The following is a 24,603-nucleotide window of genomic DNA, read 5'->3' on the forward strand; positions in this document are numbered from 1 at the left end:
CTTAAGTCAGAAGTCTGGCCGTGAGTTGAAAGCTATAAAAAAAAATAAGGACCGGAAAACAGAAATGTGAAATACAGACGGCATTATACAATGCTACCGTCCCAGCTTGCTAGAACAGAGAGCAAACTAAGTCAGAGGTTCTCAGTCATGAATTTTGAATCATTCACAGGTGTGCTCCCAAATTTTGAATAATGTGTAAATAAAAAATGAAGTGTTGCTTCAGCTGAGGTGTGGCAGTCATCAGCCCATCCGTCTCTTTCCAGGCCCAGGGTTAGGGTTAGGGTTAGGGTTAAGGTTAGGGTTGGAAGGACTGAACTTCCACATCCTCTTGTGCAGGTGGGGTCACAGTCCTGGCCATGGGGCGGTGTGTCCACTGCCGGGAAGAGCATGTAATTGCTAATGGACAGGCTTCCGGAGCCCCTTCCCTTGCCATGACCATCAGGAAGGTTCAGGACAAATTCGGCTGTCTGCACCAAACACAGCAGCCCTGCCAACTCACTGACAGACACAGAGACAGTATATGTGACATAATCGTTTGTTTTGAAGCCACAGAGATCTTGAGGGGTTCGGCTCCTACTACAGCGTAACGTTGCTCTCCTGACTGGAGCGAAAGCACACACACTATGGAGTGCCGTTTGTCCGCCAGGCTGCTGGGCTGAGAGGCTCGTGCCTTGGCAAACAGAGCTGGGGTCTCTGTGGGGGCCTCACCTCTATTAGGAGGTGAGACTGATGCCAAAGGAGTCCCTGCTTTTGTGAAAACATCTCAGTACTTTCTCTTAGGTCTACGAGAACCCTTTGGTCAGAAGTGTAAACAGTGCTGAAGGATGGCCAAGTTCACTGCACCGTAGATAACTTCAACTTTATCTGCAATTTTATCTCTTCAAACAGGGCACCAAAAAGTTTAATATCTGACCACATACCTTTTACACAAAGGCTGAAAATTAGTTTTAAATCTGAGATCACTGGTAGGTCTCTGGACACCAGCCTGACTACCACTAGAGGGGGCCCTCTGCTCTGTTTTCTGCCTAACAAGGACTGCCAGCAGGACGGTGAGAAACTTCCAGCTACGTCTGGGGAGAAACCCATTCTGGCCTAGCCACTTCCCTAAATGTAAAACTGTGCTGGTGTCAGTCTGGATGGATAGAATCACCCAGGAAGCGCTGAAATGCACATTCACCCCAAAGGCTGACTCAGTACGTCTAAAGTGGGGTTCAGAAATTTTTTTAAAAAGCTCCCTGATGCTTCTGCTGCAGAGTTAGGTTTGCTACCATTGCTACGCAGGATTTCAAAGAACTGAGACTTCTCAATCAAAAAGTTTTGCCATCTGCAGGGCATTCTTTGACAGGGATCACGATATCAGAAGCCCAGCTAGGTAGAACCTCCAAGAACAGAACTTCAGCAAGACACTTTACAATAATCATCATCACAGGAATAAAACAGGGTTATCTTCAAATTTAAATTTATTAAGACATTCAGCTATGTCTGTCAGTCTACATCCAAATTTGCTACTAAAAATAAAATAAAGTCACATCCCACATTAGGAATACCAAGTCTGAAAAACACTTTTTGAGCCAAGCCTATTGTATAAATAAATGACTAGTTTCTTTTCATATCAAAATTCCCATAAAAAAATTACATTCCCCCCTCCCCAGATCTACTGGTAGCCATGATGAATGTAAAAATTTAAATATGACACATCCTTGTCAAAGAAAAGGTGCAAAGTCTATTAACAGCTTTAAAAGCGGCATTTGCAGAGTGTGATCATACAGTCATGTACTCATTCCCAAAGTGCAAATATTGCCGTTATTTAACACTGTTTTGATTCAGCTGCAGGATTTGAACGTTACACAGGATTGAAAAGTAGTGCACGCAGGGCCTTTATCGGTGCCCTAAAGCCCTTCCCACTTTGGTCCCCTACACTAACGTGGACTCCAAAGTGTTCACCAGAGTTTTAGTTTACTTCACACAGCCAACACAGTATACAATGTATTAACAAAAGTCTCATATACATCAAAATATTGAAGACTCCATCATAAAGTTCAGGAGTCTCAGATTACATGAATGCACCCACAAGGCCCCAGTGCCCACCCCCCTCCCCCAAAGCACTTACGAAGTATGAGCGTGCTTCAATCTTTGAATACAATCAATGCTTTTACATCTTTGATTTCATTTCAGTGCTGTACAAGTAATCACCTGACTGAGTTCCAATTAACTGAGGGAGAAGAGGGTGGAGAAAAGGGCTGGTCGCTACTCATACTTTGTAACGATAATGATCCTGTCCCACAGAAAGTGAAGCGTCGGTCCCACCTCTGCCTGCTTCCTCCCATGCCGGCCTCATGCTCCTTATCCTCCTCTCGTCAGCCCCTTTCAGACACTCAAATCTGTTTTATTTATCAGATCAGGGGCAGTTTCTGAAGCTGCTGAGGTTGAATTTTCTTGGCAAACCTCTACCAAACATCAGCATAGGATACATAAATACACTGCGATTAGCATACATTGCAAAATTTCTCCCACACTGTCAAGGGGATGAAAGCAGGCCATCTCCACTGAGAGTACTTCCTGGATTAGATCCTTGGAATGTCAAGGTTCCCGCCTAATCACCTCATACATTCATTCCTCGCATCTGAGCCCAAAGCACATCGTGAGCTAACTTCTCCGCCGGGGCAGCAAAGCGTTACTCCTGCTCCCGTTCTTGCAGGCTGACCTCAGCAGGACACGCTTCCCCTTTCGCAGTAACGGGATTGTCCTTGGGCTCACAGGTCCCTTCCTGGCTATCTGATCTTCTGGCAACGCATGCGTCATGGTCCCTAGAACCTTCTTGCACCCCAGTCCCTCGAGGACGCTCCTGGCCCGGGGGTTCAGTACCTTCCTGAAGCACGTTTTGCTCGGCTCCAGCAGGAGGCTGTGCACCCGGCTCAGGCCCCAAGCCTGGCAGCTGAGAGGAGTTTTTGAGGTGGCAGTGGCACAGAGGGCAGGTCTCCTGGACATACAGCCACTTCTTGAGGCAGCCTGCGTGGAAGAAGTGACTGCAGGGCGTGATCACAGCAGATTTCATGTCCTAAAGAGGGGGGAAGATACCCCATAAATGCCTGTTATCTAAAATCTTTGCTGCCACGCCCAAGTTCTAATTCCAACATTCCTTTCCCACAAATTCTCCACAGAAAATATGTAACACAGATCTTAGAATAAAACTCATCTTATATTTTAGTAATAATCCGCCTGACACCAGAGACCCCTTTATACAAATAATGCAAGAACCACTGGATAAGCAATTTGTAAAAAGAAGTAAAAACCTAAAATGAGGAAGAAACAATCTTCTTAACTGGGTTCTCCCTTAGTATGAAACATGAGGTGACACAACTGTAGCAGTGTGATCTCTGGGTCGCCATCGGTATGACACAAGTATAATTAAAACCTCGGAAAATACGACGCGGACAGAACTTTTCCCACCATTTTGCTTCAACACAGCTCAACAGAGTATTCCATGGTGAGCTTATTGGCAAGGAGATAATCAGCCACATAACACCAGGGTATTGGCAAGGAAGTGGCAATCTCGTTAGGGACGATGTACATCCCGGTCTTCAGGATATGGCATAAGCCAGTGTTTCTCAATTTGCATTGGAACCACCAGGGGTGCTTGTTAACCATGCATATTCTGGGCGCCCCTCAAGACCTACTGATCTGGATATCCGAAGATGGCATTCACAGATCCACAGACACAGCAAGCCACCCATGTGACTTCTGTGCACACTCAAGTTCGATAACCACTGGGATAACAAGTGGTATACTTGGCATTAACAGTCCTTGCATTAAGATATTTGGGGAGGGAAGGCTGAGGAAATGAAGTTTAAATTGTAAGAACAGACATTTGATGGATCAACCATTAATTCTGTTTAAAGTCCCAAAACAAGGAGTTGTGGGTATCGAAGAGATTCCTTGCCAAGAACTGGTAACACCTGGGAGTGAATTTTTAAGCAGAAAGCCATCCAAGGAAAAGCAGCCAGCTGGGAAGTTCAGCATTCTGACGTTCATGTTCTGTGTGGTATCAGCAGGGAGTTCTAGCACCTCAAAAAAAGTGATGTGACAACAGGAAACACAAAAAGGCGACTCTTACACCCCAGAGATGGTGCTTTTAGACCTCGGTGCCCTGAATCTGCCCTCGCTGTGCTTTGCTCTGAGTACAACAAGGCTACTGAGCACAATGGAGCCAGAACGAAGACAGTGACCACTTAACCTGGGGGGAAAACTACATTACTCCTCAGATCCCCGCCCCAAGTGCAAAAACAACCTGGAAAACATTATTTTGCTAGTATCTAAAAGTACACTCTGAGAACAATCAAAAAGTGGTAAGTGAATTCTCCTCTCAGGAAAAATTCTTATTCTAGATAGTCTTGACATACACACATACACACACATCCCATCACACTGTAAACCAGCCTTGGAGAAGGCACCTCCCTGGATGCTCACTGACACTATCCAGAGCTGTATTCCACCAGCCCATGCTCTTCAAGAGTGATTTTAAATAGTTTGTATCATTGCTCCTAATTTCCATCCACACTTCCAACAGTACAGGTTAGCTGTCAAAGCTGCTACTCAGTCACCCTCTTGCATAGGTGGACTGATGACTAAACTCTAGGCCTATTTTTTATTATTGTTATATTTCCAAGGGCACAGGTGCCAGGTGGGCCAAGTGCAATGGTACACATCGGTTGCCTCTACCATCTCTCCTCCCGCCCCCCTCTTACACACACACAGGCTGTACCATCTCAGATACCCCTCAACCCACAGGTAAGCACATACTCTCTCCACCTATGTTAAGTGAATGAACATTTCTTCCCACCCTGGGAATACTGGAAGGAAAAGAGTCAGAATCTTGGCACACCACTTTTCAGAAGCTGCCGACTCCTGATTGATAGTATATATTTGACAGTACATATATGTATGTGTGCGTGTGTATATATAAGTATATATATATTCAGGAGTAAAATATAAAATACACCTAACCTGTTTTTCCTTTATTTGCGGGTGAGCAATAATGTTGAAAATAACAATAAATTAGAACTTCAGGGACTAAATTAAAAACCTACTTTAGACATAAAATGGAAATATTTTTTTTTATCAGGTCTTTAGTAATTTCTGAGGCCCACTTTTTTTTTTCACCCAGGAGATAATTTCTGCCTGGTAATGTAACTTGAGTTTGGGTAATGAGGATGAAGTCCCAAGGGATACACAACATGGCCCACCCAAATGGCTTCTTACTGTGAGCGTTACCTGATAACAGATGGCACAAATATCATTGTGTTTCTCAAGCTGCTCTTTCGTAGCAATGGGTAACGATTTAATCTTATTCACAGCATCCCTGCGGAGAAGGAAGCTCTTCCACCCCAGCTGGGCCCGAAGCCACACATTATAGTAGGAATGGATGAAGATGATCATTGAGCCCATGACTGTCCACTCCCCAAAGATGGTCTCCGAGACGCCGTAGGCCACCACGCAGAGGGCCACAAGAAACTCCAGCAGGCGGTAGGTGCCATTCACATAGTAGATGACATCGTCCATGTTTTCAACTGGCTCTTTTCTGAATTCCTCAACCATAAATAGGACATAAATAAAAAGTGTTCCCAGAACCTGGAAGAAAATTATGTATAATAAGACAACATAATCACTAAGAAAGGTTTTTCACAGACTTAAAACAGTAACACATTCCTAATACATTTAGGAAGCCAGATGTAATATCCAGAGGAGACAGTGGTGTTACTAAGACGTGGGTGAACCAGCAACCCAGGTGTCAGACACTGAAAGTCACACCTTGCCACAGAACTCTCCTAAAGTGACTCTGATCAGTAATCAGCTTTCTCTGACTTTCCCTTCTTCCCTTTTCTCCTTTCCTCTGGTCATCAAAATCCTCACAATTCTGTTTAAATTTTCCTAATTCTGTAACCATAACTTATTCCTCAACTTTCAAAGAACCTTTACTCCTACAAGGAACGATGAATACATCTTTACTGCCAGAGCTACATTTTCTTTTACTTCTTACTGATCAGGCAGCCAAGATCTACCTTCAAGTTACAGTAAGCTTATCATTCCCAGGGTAATGTTGTGGGTATGTGTAAAATATACATTATAGCTGTGTAACACATACACAGATGTCATATTTATATATATCATGAAACTATGAATATTTCCAAGTGGGCATTTGCTAAAAAGTGTGCTCCAAACAAGTGCTTAAGTTTTTTAATATTTGATAGTTACTTTTCTGTTTTAAGAATTACATGACAGCTCTATATCATACCATTTTGAAAAAACAGATATTGCAAAGTTTAATTATCTTGATAAAAAGAAATACAGTGATGTAGATTGGCCTAATGTTTTAATTGGACTACCTTCTAACCCCTATGCTCAAATAAATGTAATGCATTCTAGCAAAAAGGGTGGGAAGTAATCACCTAAATAGGCCACTTAACATCATCAATCTTGAAAAAGTTTAATTTCTTTTCTGGAAGGAAAAATAAGAAAATCGGTTATTATATAAAGTCAATTAATCCTGGGCTTACCTGAAGAGAGGTGAGAATGCTGCTGGAAATAATGATAAGAAGCCAGAAGTCCATGTGGAAAAACTGGCAAATCATGTAAGCCATATAAGCAGGGAATACCAGTAAAAATAAGCAAAGGCTCACAGCACGGAAGTGTTTCCATAAACTCCTAGAGAAGGAAAAGTATTCTTTAAACACGACTGTCACCAGCAGCACAACCAACAGGTCCTGTGCCATGTCTCAGTCCTGCAGCATGCACCGCGCAGCCTTCTCCAGACCAGCCATGGTGCTGGACTTCAGGGCAAGTCACGGCAAAGGTGGGGGCTCCCAAGTCCCTGACTCGTTCCTAGTCTCCTAGCCTCCACACTCAGTCAACCGCCAAGTATCGTCAATTCTTTTTTTTTTTCCCCTCAATAGTTTGCTTTCAGCCTCATTCTTATTCCTAGCAATTTCAAAGTGATTTCAGGCTTTTGCAGCATCATAACTTAACAATTTTAACAGTAATTTGCAGTCTTAAGTCATGACGTCCTCTCCTCGCCCGCACCACTCGTGATGGAAGTCTCTGTGGCCGTCAGTGCGGCGTCACTAAGAGGAACGGCTCCCGAGTAGCAGGGCTGTCACTCCTCTCAACTGCTGAGAAGGGAGGAAACTATGAACTGCCGCGCTCTCAGACCTACTGGCGGATCTTCCTGCCTTCCAGCCCCCGCGCCTGGACAGACTCATCTTCCTAAAGCTCAGCCAGCACAAAACTGTCAGCGCCTCCTCTAAACTTTCCAGCCTGGCATTTGAGGTCCCCCACTCCCAATTTTTCAGTCCAAACTGCTCAGTATCTGTTCCCCCCCACTGTAAGCAAAGATGGTTAATTAACTGCCTTCTCAGAAAAAAACATAAACACTCTTTAATATCCCACCAGAAACACCTCTATCCCACTCTTCTTCTAAACCCTTCAGACTAGCTCAAGCTAAATATATTTACACGGGCAATATAATCCTTTCCCCAGGAATCACTCAGAACTCTTAACACCAGTACCAAACAATCATACAATGAACTGAAGCACTGTGTCAATACACAGATATTTATACATAATACATTTTTCATATATATCATATGTATCTAAAGTTCTTTATATTTCTGTTTTGTATTTATTACCTAAATAAAAATAGAAAATAGTTATGCATGTGTGTGTATACACATACACACACACACACACACACACACACACACACACACAAATAAAAAATTCTTATCACCCAAACTTAAACTCTAGCTCCTAAGGACAAAGGCTTGTCTGTAAGTGTCAAATAATACTTGAAAATTCACTTCTGCCTGCTATTTTTCAAATTACTTTCCATCTATTACTACCATTTCATACCTACCCGTCTATTCATCCAACTGAAAAGCCCTATGATGTAGGCAGGACAAAAGTTAATTCATCGTTTTTACAAAGGGGAATAGTCACATGTATAACTTAATGCTTTTAAGACACACAACATGTCGAGATTTCTCAGACTTAGATTTCAGCTTCTGATTCCACTTGAACCCTCCTTGTCAACAGTGGTATACGCAGCAGGAGTTCCCCCACCCGAGTTACAGCAAAAGAAGAAGGAACATAATCTTTTCTTCTACCTCTTTGTACACTGCAATATTTTAATAGATTGTTCTTTAAATATACCCCAAATTTAATACAGATCACATGCCAACTTCTTCTAATAGAAAAATATAAAAAACCCCATCAACAAGTGCCTTAAGCAGAACTTTGAAAAATCTTTTTGCGCAACAGAAGAAAAGGCATGATTTCCACCTCCTACATGTTTATTATTTACTTTATATATCCAATTTATAAGCCAATAGATTATGTATTAAAAAAAAAAAAAGATGCTCGATACTTCCATTTCCTGGGCAAATCAGAGTTTGACTCTGATTCAAAGCTGGGGTGACTTTTTAACATAGGGATTACAAATCAAAAGAAATCAGCATGAGCCCAAAACAGCTGCCCCCTCTCTCAGAAACAAAACACAGTTAACAACCTACGTAAATTGAATATCAAGACTTAAAATTATTATTTAATGATTTCCTATAAAAATGAACACATATTATTTTAAAACATTATGAGGAAATGTGAATTTCAACCAAAACAGTTTAAAGCTCACAGCTGTAACAAAAATTAAGCTGGCTTAACTAAATATTAGTACCTGCAGTATGTCCTCAAATCCATGCAAAGGACCTCAAGGAGACACAAAAGGAGCGTGACTCATCCCTCCTACCTTAACTATGATACAGGTGGGAGGGAAAACAACCACACACAAAGTCAAGCGCTATGCTGTGCAGGACTCTACAACTAGCAATTCTGAGAAGAAAGTGAATTATTATCATGGCTAAAATTAAAGCTAGGTACTTTGAACGCATTTTACATCTTCTCTTGCCAAACATTTCTCTTATCAGAAGTTGTGTCAAACATAAACCTGCCACTATAGCTCTACTTTGAGATTCCAAATATAAAAGGCTTATTTTTTTAAAGATAGGCAGGCAGAAAGGGACCACTATAACAGTAGTTATACTAGGACAATTTGCCTTAAAACTTTAAATACATTTTTCAAAATCAAGCTAGCCATGATCCATTTATATAATATAGGTACATATTTACATATACATACGAACATACTTATACACAGACATAGAAGAGTAAATACATTATGCCAACAGTTTTAAATTCATGTCTGACTTCTGTGTTTTATATACACACACACATAAATACATATATATCCTTATTTAAGCATTTAAAATCCAACAAAAATCTAATTTAAAATTAAATATAGAAAGAATAGAGGAAAATGATACTGGAATCTTATTCCATTAATAGTTTAAGCACTATAAAATGAAAATAAAAAATTTTGATTCACCCCAACCTATTTCATGAAAAGTTGGTCATCTGAAAATCTGCTGTATAATTTGAGTATATATTTATGTATATATATTTGAGCTGTTTCTATATTCTTGGGCAAGTGTGAATATTATGAACATCTCCCAGTTTATAACGATCATTTCTAATTTATCTTTAGGTTTAGAAAATATTAACTGTAATAGATTTACCGCGCTTTTCTTTCACAATCGTAGTCATTCTTAGTCTCAGTCTTTCACAGTCAGCTCCATCAGTTTAAGAAATTTTTTCCTATCTGAAGGTGTAAAATACACTACCCTATGTAGAGATTTAATTTTTTGTTTTGGTATTTAAGTCTCTCCCATTCTGGAGCTGATTTCTTTTCTTTACGGTTGTGAGACAGGAATTCCATCCTTTAGCAAACAGAAACCACTTTTCCCAGCCACACTACAGAAGAGCACCACCTGTCCCCACTCATGTGACACGCACCTCTGTCACACACCAAAGTTCCACACAGACACGGGCCTGTTTGGGGCCCTCTGTTCCACTGACCAGCTGTCTATACTTGAGCCCAATTATTCATAGTATCTCCTACTGTGAGTGAAATAAACTTTATCTTACTCAAATCATCTGATTTCAGTATGGATTTGGACTGGCTTCACAGAATGAGCTGGGGTAGGAGAGGTGAGTATTTTTTCTAAAGCCTGGAAGTGTCTGTTAAAAACAGGGATAATCTGTGCCTTCAAAGTTCGGCAGATCTTGCCTATAATGCCATTTGGGTCAGGATGTTTACCACGTGCTTCCATTTCTGCAACAGTTACAGAACTGTCCATGCTTTCTAATTCTTGAGTCAGTTCTAGTAAGTTACATTTTTCTCACAACTATTCCATTTCATTTGTTTAAAAAAGTATTGCCATTTAACTGCTGATCATATTCTCTTATTACCATAGGTAATGGTGGGAGAGAAGACAGACCGGAACAGTTCACTCCCATCTTATGCTTTTACAGCCAAGAGCCTCTCTTGACTCAGGCGAATGCTGCTACAGACAGCAGTAATAACACTGACACCAACCCAAAATAACTACTCCACACCCACACACAGGGCTTCTCAGCCTTGCTCCTCTCCCTCTAAATTTCCTCTGCGTTTTATCTTAGAGGAAGAAGCCAGCAATGAGGTGAGTTCAGCATCCCGAAAGGACTCAGAACTGGATTTACTGGCTCTTATGACAGTGGAATCATGGTTTTTTTTTTGTTTGTTTCTCTTTTCCAAACTTTCTACAGAATTACATTAGTCTTTTAACTAGTATAATTAATAATACTAAAAATATACTGCCAGAGATGACAAAATAGTAATTGTACTTCAGTCAAAACCCAATTTAAGTGACTATTTAACTCAGTTCACTGAATTCAGCATCTCAAATGCTCCTAGTGAGAAACCCTAAACCTCAAAATCATATCTCAAATAACTATGATTATGATGATTTAAATTATCTGAAACATATCCAAGAGCTTTCAGCTTATTTACATTAAGCTGATTCTTTCAGCCATTCTACTATTTGAGAAAATTTTCAGAATGCTTGGTAATATGGGATTAGGGATAGAAAGATAAATCTGATGAACTATAATTAAAATGATAATTTGGAATGTTTTAAAAATCTTTTGTCAAAATTCAGTATCCCCCAAAGATTGCCTGTTTCCTTACTTATAAAACAGTATCAAAGAAGCAATTAAATCAAGTATTTCAATAATTGATAATCAGAATGTATAGACAGATGTCGAAAAAAAGAGCAGCAATGTATTTCAAGCAATTCATTATAGAATGTCCTTGTATAAATTACAATAAGTCAAAATAGCATTTTAAAGAGCTAAGTAATCATTTGACTTTTATTCCCTAAGGAAATTTCTGTAGTATGAGATGAACGTGAATCCAGTTGGTCCCCAGAAGGTGTCAAGAATCCCCATCATAACCTCAGTTAGTTGCAAAAAGCCATCAGATGAGACTATTATTCCATAGATGTGTATCTTTATGACTGCGTGACAGCCTTTATTTCTTTATCTTCATTTGCATTTCTATCAATGCTTTCTCTCCTTTAGCATTACACAGAATAAAATTAAATATTATTTGTCATATTTCCTGAACTAAATGCTATGCTCTATGTTCTTAATTTTAAAGCTGGAAAAATATAAAAAGTATTACATTTCTCTGAAGAAAAAGTTTACGTGTATTTATTTGGCTCTCAGTGTGACTTTTAACTATAGGAATGTTTAGAGAAAAGAAAAAGCAGAAGTCAAATATATAGGAAAAACAAAAATGTGCACTTGTTAATAAGCTAATACCAATTATTTACCCATTTTCTGACTCTAAACAAAATTAAATCTTTAGACAAGAAATTCACGCAAAGAATATGACAAAAATTTCTTTTGGAAAGTTTCTTACTTGTCTCTCGATGCTCCCAGCGCCAGAACAATAGGGTCTGCAATCTCCAGCATAGACTGCAGGATAGAAGCTACAACAATGAAGAGGATAATACTGAGCAGGAATGCCCGGTGGACAACCTGCAGCTCTATCAGACCCGTCTGCACTGCCAGGATTAACAGCGTAACTCCTTCTGTCATGCCCCTAAAAAAAGCAGACATTTTCCGAAAAACAATCAGAATCACATTTAATCCCAAGAGGAAGTAATCCAAAGGCTGAGACTGTTGTTCCATATTTGTGATCTATTCTGACTTGAACAAAAAACCTGATGAGAGTATTAATTTATTAAATAACATCAATGTAACAGCACAAAATCATAATACATCACCACATCAAAATACATCACCACATGTGCAAAACATTCTTATCCTATTATTTTAGCATATAATGAGGAGAAAAAAGCAACTTCTAAGATAAATAAAGTGTTCTAACCAGGTTTGCTAATGGACCAGATACCTCTACTATTCTTAGATATCCACTGAATTATCCATACTTACATCATGAGCTATATCCTGATTATAAAAGATAAAATCATAGGTGAATGTCCTTATAATCTTGGATTAGGAAAGGTCTCCTTAAGAAGAACGTAAGAACCAAAGACATAATACATTTTTTGAAATTCAATTTGCATGTGGAAAATACATACAAAGTCCTAAGACTTTCTTATCCTATTGACTTACGAAGAACTTGCAAATACACGAGAAGTGAGCAAAGGAGAGGTACAGTTTCAAATCCACATATTAGCAAATATCTTAAAGTTTAATGACCCAAGTACTGACAAGGAATGTAAAAAAATATGGACAGACTAACATGGAGCTATCAACAGATATAACACTTCTGGAAAGAAATTTGCTGATAAATTTAAAATGTACATATTCTTGAACAACAATCCTACTGGCACTTCACCCTATGGATGTACCACAGAAGTTAAGATACAAATATATAAGACATAATAGAGAATAATGGAACATGTTCCGTGACATCAGGGTGATACAATCAGTAAAAACTAGACTGAAAAACTAAGTAGGACAATCTCATGTCTTCAAAGAATAAAATTAAAAGGAAAAACAGACAGCAGGGACTTAAATACTGAAAGAGACTTAAGGGGCATACCAATCAACTGCAGTAACAGGCCTTATTTGGATCCTGAGTTGAGCAAACAAAATGTTTTTAAAAATTTAGATAATTAGGGCAATTTGAAGACCAACTAGGTATTTGATGTTAAGGAATTTTTGTATTAAAAATGAATGCTCTATTGTAGTTCTTTTTTTCCCACAAGATACATAGGTAAAATGATATTATATCTGGGATTTGCTCCAAACAAATGCAGCTAGGTTATGGAAGACGGGGCAGGGTGGGTGGAGGACAGGGGCACACGACACGAGACGGCCATGTCACTGGAGACAGTACCAGGTACACGGGGGTTCATTTTACTACTCTCTCAACTTTGTTAGTTTAAAATTTTCCTAATTAAGGGTTTAAAAAAGAGAGAGATAGGAACAAAGATACTCACAGCAGCATTATTTTTAAATAGCAAACAAAACAAAACAAAACAAAAACCCACCAAAAAAGAGTACATCTATTTTTGTAATACTATGTCTTCATCAAAAAGAATGAGATGCATTTTTATGTGTCCACGTAAAAAACAAAACAAAACACCAACCTAAACCATATTAAGTGAAAAACTAAGGTGCAGAATGGTGTGTATAGAATGTGGCAATAAATCTATAATAAACTGTAAAATAACTGTCTATGGCTACTGCCTGTGGGGAAAGGAGATGGGAAGTCGGGGGAGCATGTTGTCACTTTCCATCTGGTGTTTTCTGAATGGCATGAATTTTGCGAACTTAAATATGAATTATTTTTCTTTCTTGCCCCCACCCCCTTTTTCCATTATAGAGGTGCTAGCTGGAACTGGCAAGAAAATTAGAGAGGACAGCTTTTTTTTCTTTTCTGTCATAAAAAAAACTAACATATACAACAAAATTAAAATATCCCCTCAATTTACACAGTATCCACTAATTCTGAACTATTCCTTAAAGATTTAAATAATTTTAAAAGTTATATAAACTTATATAAATGAAACCATTAAACCTCTGTATTAAGATAATAGAAACCCAGACGAGTTCCAAAAATAGTTTCCTAATACCTGATCTTAATGATTTAATAACAACTGGATTTAAACTATTCTGCATCCTCATTAATGCATCCTTTGAAACTTCAATCACTATCAAAATTATGTTCAAACATAAAAAAAAACTTTAAGGAAGTATCAAATATAGAAATTTGATTATAACAGGGCAACACAAACTGGAAAATGCAAGCTATCAAAAATCTCTTAAATAAATCTAGGAAAGGAAGTGTTTAATATGCATTTTTGTAAGATACACACAATAAAAGTACATCTTTCATACATGAGAATTTATCTATTTCATAGTATTTTAATCCAAATATTGTAACCATTCAAAAAAAAAAAAACTCAAAATTTCATTCTGTCTAAAATTCATCAACAAAGAAATTCATCATTACTTCTTCAAGTCATACAAGATTTAAATTTCTAGAGATATTCAGGATACAGAACTTACCGATTCATGGCAGGATCATTCATGAATGCTCGATAACCCTGCAAGTAGAACTTGCAGAGTGTCAGAACACCCAAGGCAACAAAAGAAACCGTGAAGACCAAACCCAAAAGTGAGTACGGGGTGCTGCAGCACTCCGCAATACTAGAAAAGAGAGGGGAAATAAATTACAGATAAAAATTTTTTCTGGAATAAAAACACCTTAGGTCTTTAAATAACCACCAAGCTTGATCTGATCCTCAATGAAAACACCCAAAATGTGAGATGAAATCACCTAACCACTGTTAATAATTCAAATTCATTCTTATTATTATCCTAACCTCTTTTTTCTATGTCTTTGGCAAATATTCAGTACATCACACCAAATCTAAAACAAAGTCTTCTCTATTTTTATTTATCTATCATCTCCTTCAAATGCAGTAAAACCCTAAGGGCCTAAATCTTGTTCAAACCTTAAGAAATATATAATCTACAGGCTGATAATATTCAAAAGAAATGTGTATAGTTCCTTCTGAAAAATGTTGGCTGTTCAAACTGATCAGACTGTACTGTTAATGAGGTCACTTGCCCAAACTCCCTATCTGACCAAACTGCTATGTGGCAGAGCCAAAGCTGACTTCGCAGCTCCTGACGCCTCTCACTACAACAGTGTCCTCCATTTTTAATTTTAACTTAACTTAGGTAAATGGATTTTTTTTTCCTGGGTTATTTCAAAAGCATGTCCAAGCATATAGCCCAAGACATTTAAAAATAATTTTAATATCAATTTTTAATAAGGAGAACTAGAAAATCTTACAATAAAGCTTGGAAATACTTTCATATTTTATGGAAATACATTCAATACTTTCATTAAAAATAGAGAATAATTTGACAAATATTTTTCAAATGTGTATAATATTATGTACTAACAATTTGGATTCAGCATGCACATAGTAACTGTTCAAAGTACAATGTCGTATGTTTAAAAATTTCAGTGAAGAATTAGAATTTCATTTGTAAGGATGAGGAATTCATTTAGGCAAATCAGTATCTGTCTTTCACTACATAGCTCCATGCTTCTGCTACATAGTTATCCTTCCTATACAATTGCTTATGTTAGTTTTTGTATGAAAATACCCAATTTTACATAGACAAATGTGCATTATGATGAGAAAAAAATGTTTGGCTTTCTATTAAGGAGCCAAAATGTCAACCAATCATGGCAGCTGACAACTAAAGAATAAGTAATTTTATGGCATTCTTACAAATCTAATTTTTCAAATATTTGACATTTTTCTCAGTGAAATCATTGCATTACATGTTTCAACAAATTGTCCAGTAATTTAAAAATATGAGAGTATTGGCTAAAAACACTAAAGATTTTACTTCATTCCCACTGGGTAAGTCTGAAAATTTTACTGAATGCCATACAATTTCTCTATTCTTTTGACTATATTTAGAGAAATCTTTTACAACCAAACAGTATGATTTAATTACATTTTCAAAAGGAGAGTATTTTTTCCCTCTCTTTAGAAAAGTGTGTGTACTGTTTTTCTAAAGAGCATACTAAAGAAACAAGGTTTTAACCTAGCTTTGGGGAAGTGAAAGAGTTTGGGAAATTTATAAAACTTTTTTTTCCCTCTGTCTTCAATGAGACATTTTACTGATTTTAGTTTCTACTTCCTGACTGCAAAAAAATCCTTCTTGTTTTTCAGTTTGCTCGGGCTTTGTCGGTTTGTTTTAGTCAGGGTACCCCAGGAAACCTGTGATCGTCCTTTTTTGTAAGTGAGTTGTCCTCTGGCAAGGCAACAGACAACTACAGCCTGGTGCACGAGAGCATCAAGGACAAAGAATGCTTACGGAGATGTAAGTGAACGAAAGACCCAGGCAGGGACTCTCTACTAAACACCAACTAAAACAGCCTTATTTTGAGAAGGGCAGTCTACCCTGTGTATGGAAAAGAAATAGAGAAGAAAACTACTTTGCAAGATACCTAAACCTTACCTAAAATCTCAGCGTTATTTTCTTACTTTGTAAGTAGGTTCAAATTCATTCACAGCTTACTGACAGAATGCTCTTCTTCATTTGATTATGCTTCACAATGGGTGACAATCTAGTTTAAACAGGACCAATCTCAGTCCTACCCTTAGGTTACTGGTTATCCTAACCACAGAACTGTGTATTTCTCTTTCTCTTTAAATTCAGTTACTTTTTGCATCATTTTTAAATTCTCCATAATATTTACACAACAACAAATAACAGTGAAACTTAGTTAAGAATGAACTGGCCATTATATATATATATATATGTAAATGTATAACTGAATTACTTTGGTGTAACACCTGAAACTAAACTGTAAATCAACTACACTTCAATAAAAAAAATTTTGTTAAGTCTTTGGTATCAATTTGTTGCATGTTTACTAAAGCTACTTTTTAATTAAAAGTCTCAGAAAGTACAAAATTTGACTTAGTACCAATAAGTTTATTCTACTTATGTGTTAAAATAAGTATTGCTCCATGACATTTTTATTGATATTTAACTCTGTAACGTTTTCAATCTTAACAAATGACATGTTCCTTAAGGAGAGTAAATTTGTCTTAAACTTCTCATTCCCTACACCACTTAGCGCACGATACGCCACCATTTTGGATGGCTGAGAAACAATGGCTCTATTAACTAAAACTCAAAACTTTTATTCACCTATTTTATTCAGGAGGAGAGATTCTTTCTTGCCTTTTAAAGTGACAATAAGCCACAGAATGAAGATACACACCCACTTGCTAGATACTGAGGGCTTGAGATTCAAATTTGGAATAGAAAAATGGTAAACATCCTAGCATAAGCTCACAACGAAGACAATGAGGTGGAAAAGGACTCTAATGACTTAAGACATTCTTCTAAAAATTAATCTACCTTGAGGGCGAGGGTATAGCTCAGTGGTAGAATATGTGCTTAACATGCACGAGGTCCTGGGTTCAATCCCCAGTACCACCATATAAATAAATCAATAAACAGCTAGCTAATTACCTCCTTCCCCCAAAAAAATAATAAACTAAATTAAAAATTTTTTAAATAATAATAATTTACCTTAAAAACCAAATCTTAGCATTTCTTTAGGTTAAACAGTAAACTACTATGACATACTCATTTCACTATTATTTGACTCTATCTCACTAATGAAGCAAAAGGTCAAAAGTAAGATGACATAATGAAAGTACACAGGTAAGTCACAGGGTTTGGACCCAGATGGGGTCTGAGTGTCAGCGCTGCTGCTCTGAGCAGTGTCATCACCTGGAGCAAGTTACTCTTGGTACAGTTTCCTCAGCTCTAAAATGGCAATGATAATAAAGGCACCCTTCTCACACGGTTGCTACAAAATTAAGTATGAAGAAGTGTTTACCAGTATAGCTGGCACATACTAGCTACTTAATAAAAGTGAGAATTATTTTTAATAACTTATTTTTCTTTTCCAATAATTTAACTTGAAATTGAAAAAAGTTTTTACAATTTGCTATGTACCTTTCCACAAATCATTTGCTGCACTTTGGTCCATGGTGCAACCAGATAAACCACCATTATTATATTAGCACCTTTCTGCATTGCCAGAACTAGGCATCCGCTGAATGAAAACTCTATCTTAATTAAATATGAAGCACTATAATAAGACTGATAAAAGTTAATTTACAAAACTTAACTATTTCTAGATCAGTTTTTTCCTCCTAAGGTTATATACAGTATCATATTCTCTTATTAATTACCTTGTCAGGAAAAGGAAAAGAAGCCTCTCTCGTGACGCAGGCTGATCTCGAGTACTGAAATAGGAGTAAATCTGAAGAGCAAATAAGACGAGCCAGAAAACCATGAACAGTACAGGGACTACCAGCTGATTCCACAGTGACATTCCCAAGGCGAGCAGGCCATACACCTCCACTACCTGGGTAAGAAAATACAACAGGAAAACATCTTGCATCACTCCCATAAACACTTTTAAACACAAAAGAGTTTAACCTGAAGTACTTAAAAGACAAAAACTGAATAGCTTCTCTTTTATTGCAAGGCTGTTTCAGCTAAATTCCTTCAAAGTTAACTCTATACATACAATTAGCAAATAGTATATATTTTTTTAATTTACTGATTTTGCATTATTATTAACACTTGACACACACTCACCAAATGGCAACTACCCTAACAGTCCAGGGAAAAGGTCACATTCAGAGTAAAACTATGCCAAATGCAGTTTGAGGAGGCTTGGTAAACTCACTCATACCTAATTAACAGGATCAGGACCAGCATGAATGATGCAATACTGCTTGAGGGGCTAGGGGGAAGGGAAATGTAAAAGAATGTTCCAGGGTTTATTCAGGAATGTCTCATAGATGAGAAATAGCCTGATGGAAGACAGAATAATTACTGGAGAAGTTTACTCTATTATGGAGCAAAGACAGCTAGCCAGTGTTTTCCCCTAGACAAAACAATTCCCCTTGCTCCTACTGTGTATTTGTCAAGCAACATTTCTCAAATGACTTGGTTTGCCAAGTACATTAACACTGGGAAAAAAGGTACACCCAAAGTTTACTAAGCTACTACAGGTCAATAAATTAGCTGTCTAGTTTCAAAAACAATCTCTTATAGAGATTGATTAGGGAGAATTAACTCTCACAATCTGATTCAGCCTAAGAGTATAGATGTAACCAAGTTTCTGGAGTTACTAAGCCAGGGACCAGACCCTGGTAAACACATCAGGCAGGTTACAAACTCTAACCTAAGTAGCCAAACGGTCTTGCTGGAACTCTCAACGTGATGCCAGAGTGTTTCAATAACTATAAAGATCTTAAATTAAAATACATCTATTTGGAAGTTGTTCAAGTTTCTGATTAATATCTATATCTAGTAGATAAAGTTCTTTAAGCCTCAAGTTAAAATACACTGACTTGAAGGTTATTCTAAATTTAAACTTTTTCATCTGTAAATCAAATGCTTTTTCTAAAATCTAGTCAAGATTAACCTCTGTTTTTCCCCAACAAGAAAATACTGAAAGAGAAATTGCCCAGCTAGCTGCAAAATTATTACTAGCAGCAAACTGATCACTGAGCAGCAAACTGATTAAAGGAGGATCACTTTTCCTCCTTTCCATTCAAGGAACAGGCCACCAGAAAACCTGAGTTTCCGTTTCTTGCCTATCCAATTCTTTCCAGGTCATGACTCTCATAACCTATGCTTATTTTCAACACAGCACCTAGTGATATATGAGTCTTACGGCAACCGAGAAGGTAAACATGAAACTGAAAATGGAAGCTTTGTCCTTACGGTGATTAACTAAACATTTAGTATCTAAGTAATATTTACTGAACATCTACAGCTTCTTGCCCACTAGGGTAGCTCCACAAGGCTGAATTCAAATAAAAAAACACATAAATTTGTCACTGTGACTCAATACAACAACCCTTCCCCATGAAGCAGCTCTTCACTGAAAGTGAGAAAATCACTTCCTCTTCTTTGGAAAATCTACTCTCAGGCAAGTTGCCCAAGATAATCATTATATAAGATGAAGAAATCAGCAGAATCAGGCTCAGGCCAAGAGCTTAGGGAAATTCTTCTGGGAAATCTGCCGCTAGGGCCACAACAGTAATAGCAAGGAATGCTTGACTTCGCTTTATCAGTTTGGCCAATCTGAAAGCTTCCTGCACCCTCAGGGCACACACACTCAGCAAAGAAGTGGAAGATACTTGAACACTCTTTATACCAATGTCATTGTTAAGTTACGTTTCATATACTGAAACCTACTGATTAAAACAAGTAGAGCTATTTATCTCCAGAATACCTATTGTTTGTGTTTGGGAATAATCTGCCTGAGAGCAAAGGCTGAAGAAGTAGGAGAGACAGAAGCTCGATATGTTGGCAAAATCAGTTCAAGCACCACATCTAAGTGAAATCTGTCATATTACAGTCCAGAACTATCTAACTCTTCAGTCAAATAAATTAAACAAACATAAAGAAAAATTATAGTCAGAGTAGGACTATAATCAGGAAAAACCCAGGGTATGACCTCTAGGTATTCAATTCTACATTATCCTTGTCTTCATCACAATAGTTACTGAAGAAGGGTTAATAAAATGGCTGCACTTAGGCTAACAGATTTGCTTATTCTTACGCTTGCCCTTAAAACGGTCAACTGACCTGACTGACCAGTTGCTACTCACAGTTCCAGGATCATTATTAAAACTAAAGCTATTGATCTTACTGTTTCTACTTAACTCCAGTAATCAAAGCTGTAATCACGCTTGGTTTCTGAGTCATCTCCAGGGAGAAGGTCACAGAACTGTAACCTTACGAAGTAGGCTAAATACCAATACCACACCTTGAGTGCTTACGAGATAAAGAGATCTAACTGAGATAAAGAGATCTAACTGATAGACAGCCTCTACAGAATTGGTCACCTGAAGGGATCATGGCGCCACTCTAAGTCTTCTGATGAGAAAATGATTCTGTTGATTATTATCGATGCTTTATTGTTTGAGCTATGGCTGTATAACCACCCCACCCCATCTCCAAGGTGGGTTCACAGTCTTGAAGGCACTGCCTGCTGTGAGTCCCTTTTGCCCGGCAAAGTAAGAAAGCTGCCTCTTTCCTTCTAAGCTCTTCTAAGACCCGGGTCTCTGAGTCATTTGGCTCGTCATGGATGGGGCCAATCTTTCAGCAACCTTACCACATATTGAACATCGTCTGCCTGGCACTGAATTCATTTGAATCTCACAGCTATCCTATGCGTTACGTACAACAGTTATTATTAGTTCCACTTTACAGATAAGCGAACTTGCGTGACTATCCCCAGGTTACACAGCTCGCAAACGGCAGTGCCAGAGTGAAAACCCAGACGGTCTGCTTCCAGAGAAGCACTTACTTCACTTTCCTGCCACTCAACTGAAGTTAGTAAAGAACCTCAGATGCTCCTAGCTGGGTTGAAAATAGTGATTTTTAATTAGTCAAACATAATGTTACCATGACCTAGACTGTGAGATAAAAGTGAACTAAATCTTCAATAACTTAATGTTTACTAGAATGTTATCTACCTGTGTGTGGTGTCAGTCTTACCTGAACCAACTCTCTGTACGCAGATTTGGCAAGGTTATAAGGTACTAGAAGGTTAGACCCAAGAAAATAGAGAACTTCCAATCCAGTAAAAATCATAGCAAATTTGTTGATGACAACAATTGTCTCCAGAGGAACAAGGCAGAGGCGTGCTAGGAGAGGGAGCATGTGGGCCGAGAAGAGCCAAATCTGCTTCGTCTTCATGACACAGGAGCATAAAGTACACACCACCAACTGGCCTACAACAGGAGGAGAAGGCGTTTAGTTCTGACAGCCGGTATCCACAAAATGAAAATAAAAACACCGTCAATAAGGGTGATAACACAGCTTTCCTCTAAGACGTCTAATGAGGATGAGGAGCTCTTAGATATTTTAAATCAAATTTTAACATCTGACCATAATTACATATGTACATGTTCTGTGAATTTTGAGCACCAATTCCCTAAGACTGACTTGAAAAAAGCAGCACAAACAATCACTGGTCTTTATCACATTCCAGGTGGCACATATAATACACAGAAAGATTTTTTTTAATGTCTAATTCAATATTACAATAATTCAGTCACTACTGAATATATTTAGCTCCTTCTCAAAGGCCGTCAATATTGAGCTGTTCTGATCTAGAACTGAAAGTATAAAATCCAAGAGATACAGTTACCTGTCCAAGATCATGCTGCAACAAGATTTATTCTGAGGTTTTCAATCTTTAACTGCTTTTACAAGACCACACATGCCTTTTCAAATGACTCCAAAATGAAAATTAAAACTGAAAAGTTTAATAAATTCTTCTCACAGAGGATTATGCATGATTATAATAATGAAAAGTTAGAAAATACAGAGAAGTAAAAAGGAAAAAAAACCTCAATCTCCTACAGTCCTATCACCCAAGGAAGCACTGTTAATGTCTTGGGTTCCTTAAATAAAGCATCGCATTGTAAAGCCTTAGCACTGTATGTGAAACCTAGTCAGTGGTCAATAAGTTATTCATATTATTTGTTACCTTTTCAGATTTTCTACATATATGAATATACACAAATATTTTACATAAAGGAGATTATAGTGTACACATACAATCAGCTTTTTTTCATTTAATACATACTATGCATGTATCTCTCTAATAAATATACATACATGGCGTTTTCTTAGTTATGGCATATTACACTGAATGTATATGACATAATATTAGCATTTGGCTATTTCCAAATATTTTATAATTATAAAATGCTTTGTTATGAAAAAGCTTGTACATTTATGATATCCTTGCATAAACTACTTGGAGCACATATCCTAAATTCCTGCAAGTAGGATTACTGAGTCAGAACAGAACTTTTTTTTTTAAGGCTTTTGACATATACTGTCAATTGCCCTACAGAAACAAAACACCCAGTGAACAAGGTGCCCATTTTCCCACTGACTTGCCAACAGTGAAAATAATTTAAGGAAGGGAAGAGCAGGGAATATTCCCTAAGCTTTCTTTTTCATTTGTATTTTGTCAATTACCAGTGGCATTGAACATTACCAGTAAGTATATAAAAGGACCTGCAATTATTTGGCAAAAACGCATGTTCACATTCTTTGCCCATTCTTCTGCTAGGATATGTGGTCTTCTATTGTTTGGTTAAGATATTAATCTCTTTTGTCATATAACTGCATTTTCACAATGTGTCATCTGAATATTTTAATAACTTTTTTTCTCTTATAAAGAGTCAAACCCTTAACGGTTTCTACTTCTGGTGCCATGGCTAATTACATGGCTCTCCCTACTCAGGATTATACAAGTACTTATATTTTCTTTTAGCATTCTTTAATTTAAGAATTAAAATATCTGGAATTTGTTTAGAGTAAGATAAAAAGTAAAGATCTAAGTCTGTTCTTCCAGATGCACAATCAGTTGTCTCAAAACTAGCTACTGGAATCATCCAACTATTTTCTTATTAATTTGAAACGCCACGTTAGTATACTTTGAAATCTTTATGTTTGTGTCTGTGTCGGAACTTGCTACTTTTTTTCCAGTGATCTCCTCTGAAGACAGTACCACATTATCCCATTTCACTGACTGCACAAGTCTCCTCTCATCACTCCTTTCAGAATTTCCTCGAAATTCTAGAATGTGTTATCTTCCAAAGTAATTTAAGAATCAAATTCTCTTCCTTTTTGGCAATAAAAAGCAAAACAATATTTTTAAATTTTAATTGGTGTTCTATCCATATTATTGATAGACTACAAAAATGGCAACCATTTTCACACAAGCTTAACATTTATTAACAATCTACTGTAATACATGTGGTATTTTCTCCCACAAAGTATTAATTTTAGCATTTAAAGAACTGATATGCAAGTCACATGAAAAACATTCAAAAAGGCATAAAAAGGAGGAAAACTTCTAACAATAAAGAAAACTGAGAGGAGAGGCCACCTAGTTAGACAGGTCAACAAAATTTCAGGGGATAGAAAACAAAGCAATATAGGCAACCAGTTGTGATTTTAGCCAGGCCACTACTCTTTCCCGACCCTGGGAAGAAGACTGAAGTTTGCTCTCTGGAGAGGCTGAAACAGGCTCCTGGACACCACGCACAACCCAGGGCAGAGGTGAGGTGCGGTGCCCAAATGGAGTGAGGAGATTAAATAAAAGTCTGCACCCAGAAAGATAAGATCTCTCTAGATATGCAAACACTGCTGCCACATTTATCAACATCCAGCTCTAGTTGCCAATACCAGCCTTCTTTACAGGAAATAGACAGATTCCTCTTTGGGGAAACTGACCCAAGTTCAAGTGAAAAGTCCTACAAATACACACACTTAGGGGTCCCCCCCGAAACAGCCAGCCCCACCTGAACACCAACTGTGAAACACACCAGTTGGCAAGGCTTAAAAAGATTCTAATCAACAACTTAATAACTCATTTTAACACAGGTGATTAAAAAAGGACCCCTGATATTTATGTAAAACTTATGGTTTATCAGCCTCAGATGGGGTCTAGGCATCAGTATTTATAATTTTTTAATTTAACATAACCAGGTGATTCTAATCCAAGCTCAAGAAATACTGCTCTCTCCTTTCGAA

General features: G+C 37.6%; 1 protein-coding gene across 3 annotated transcripts in view; it reads right to left on the reverse strand.

Annotated features, from left to right (window-relative positions):
• Positions 1–1,442: 1,442 nt before the first annotated feature.
• Positions 1,443–24,603, reverse strand: part of RNF145 (ring finger protein 145) — a 51,869-nt gene continuing 28,708 nt past the window's right edge. For all 3 annotated transcript variants that reach the window (XM_074360996.1, XM_045513108.2, XM_010950314.3), the window contains exons 5-11: positions 21,544–21,779; positions 18,210–18,385; positions 14,473–14,613; positions 11,849–12,031; positions 6,555–6,702; positions 5,272–5,628; positions 1,443–3,058 (exon numbers count right to left, since the gene is read on the reverse strand). In XM_074360996.1, the coding sequence (XP_074217097.1) occupies positions 2,675–3,058; positions 5,272–5,628; positions 6,555–6,702; positions 11,849–12,031; positions 14,473–14,613; positions 18,210–18,385; positions 21,544–21,779 (1,625 nt within the window). In that variant the 3' untranslated portion in view covers positions 1,443–2,674. The remainder of the gene's footprint in view (positions 3,059–5,271; positions 5,629–6,554; positions 6,703–11,848; positions 12,032–14,472; positions 14,614–18,209; positions 18,386–21,543; positions 21,780–24,603) is intronic.

The sequence above is a fragment of the Camelus bactrianus genome, chromosome 3, assembly GCF_048773025.1.
Source record: "Camelus bactrianus isolate YW-2024 breed Bactrian camel chromosome 3, ASM4877302v1, whole genome shotgun sequence".
NCBI lineage: Eukaryota > Metazoa > Chordata > Mammalia > Artiodactyla > Camelidae > Camelus > Camelus bactrianus.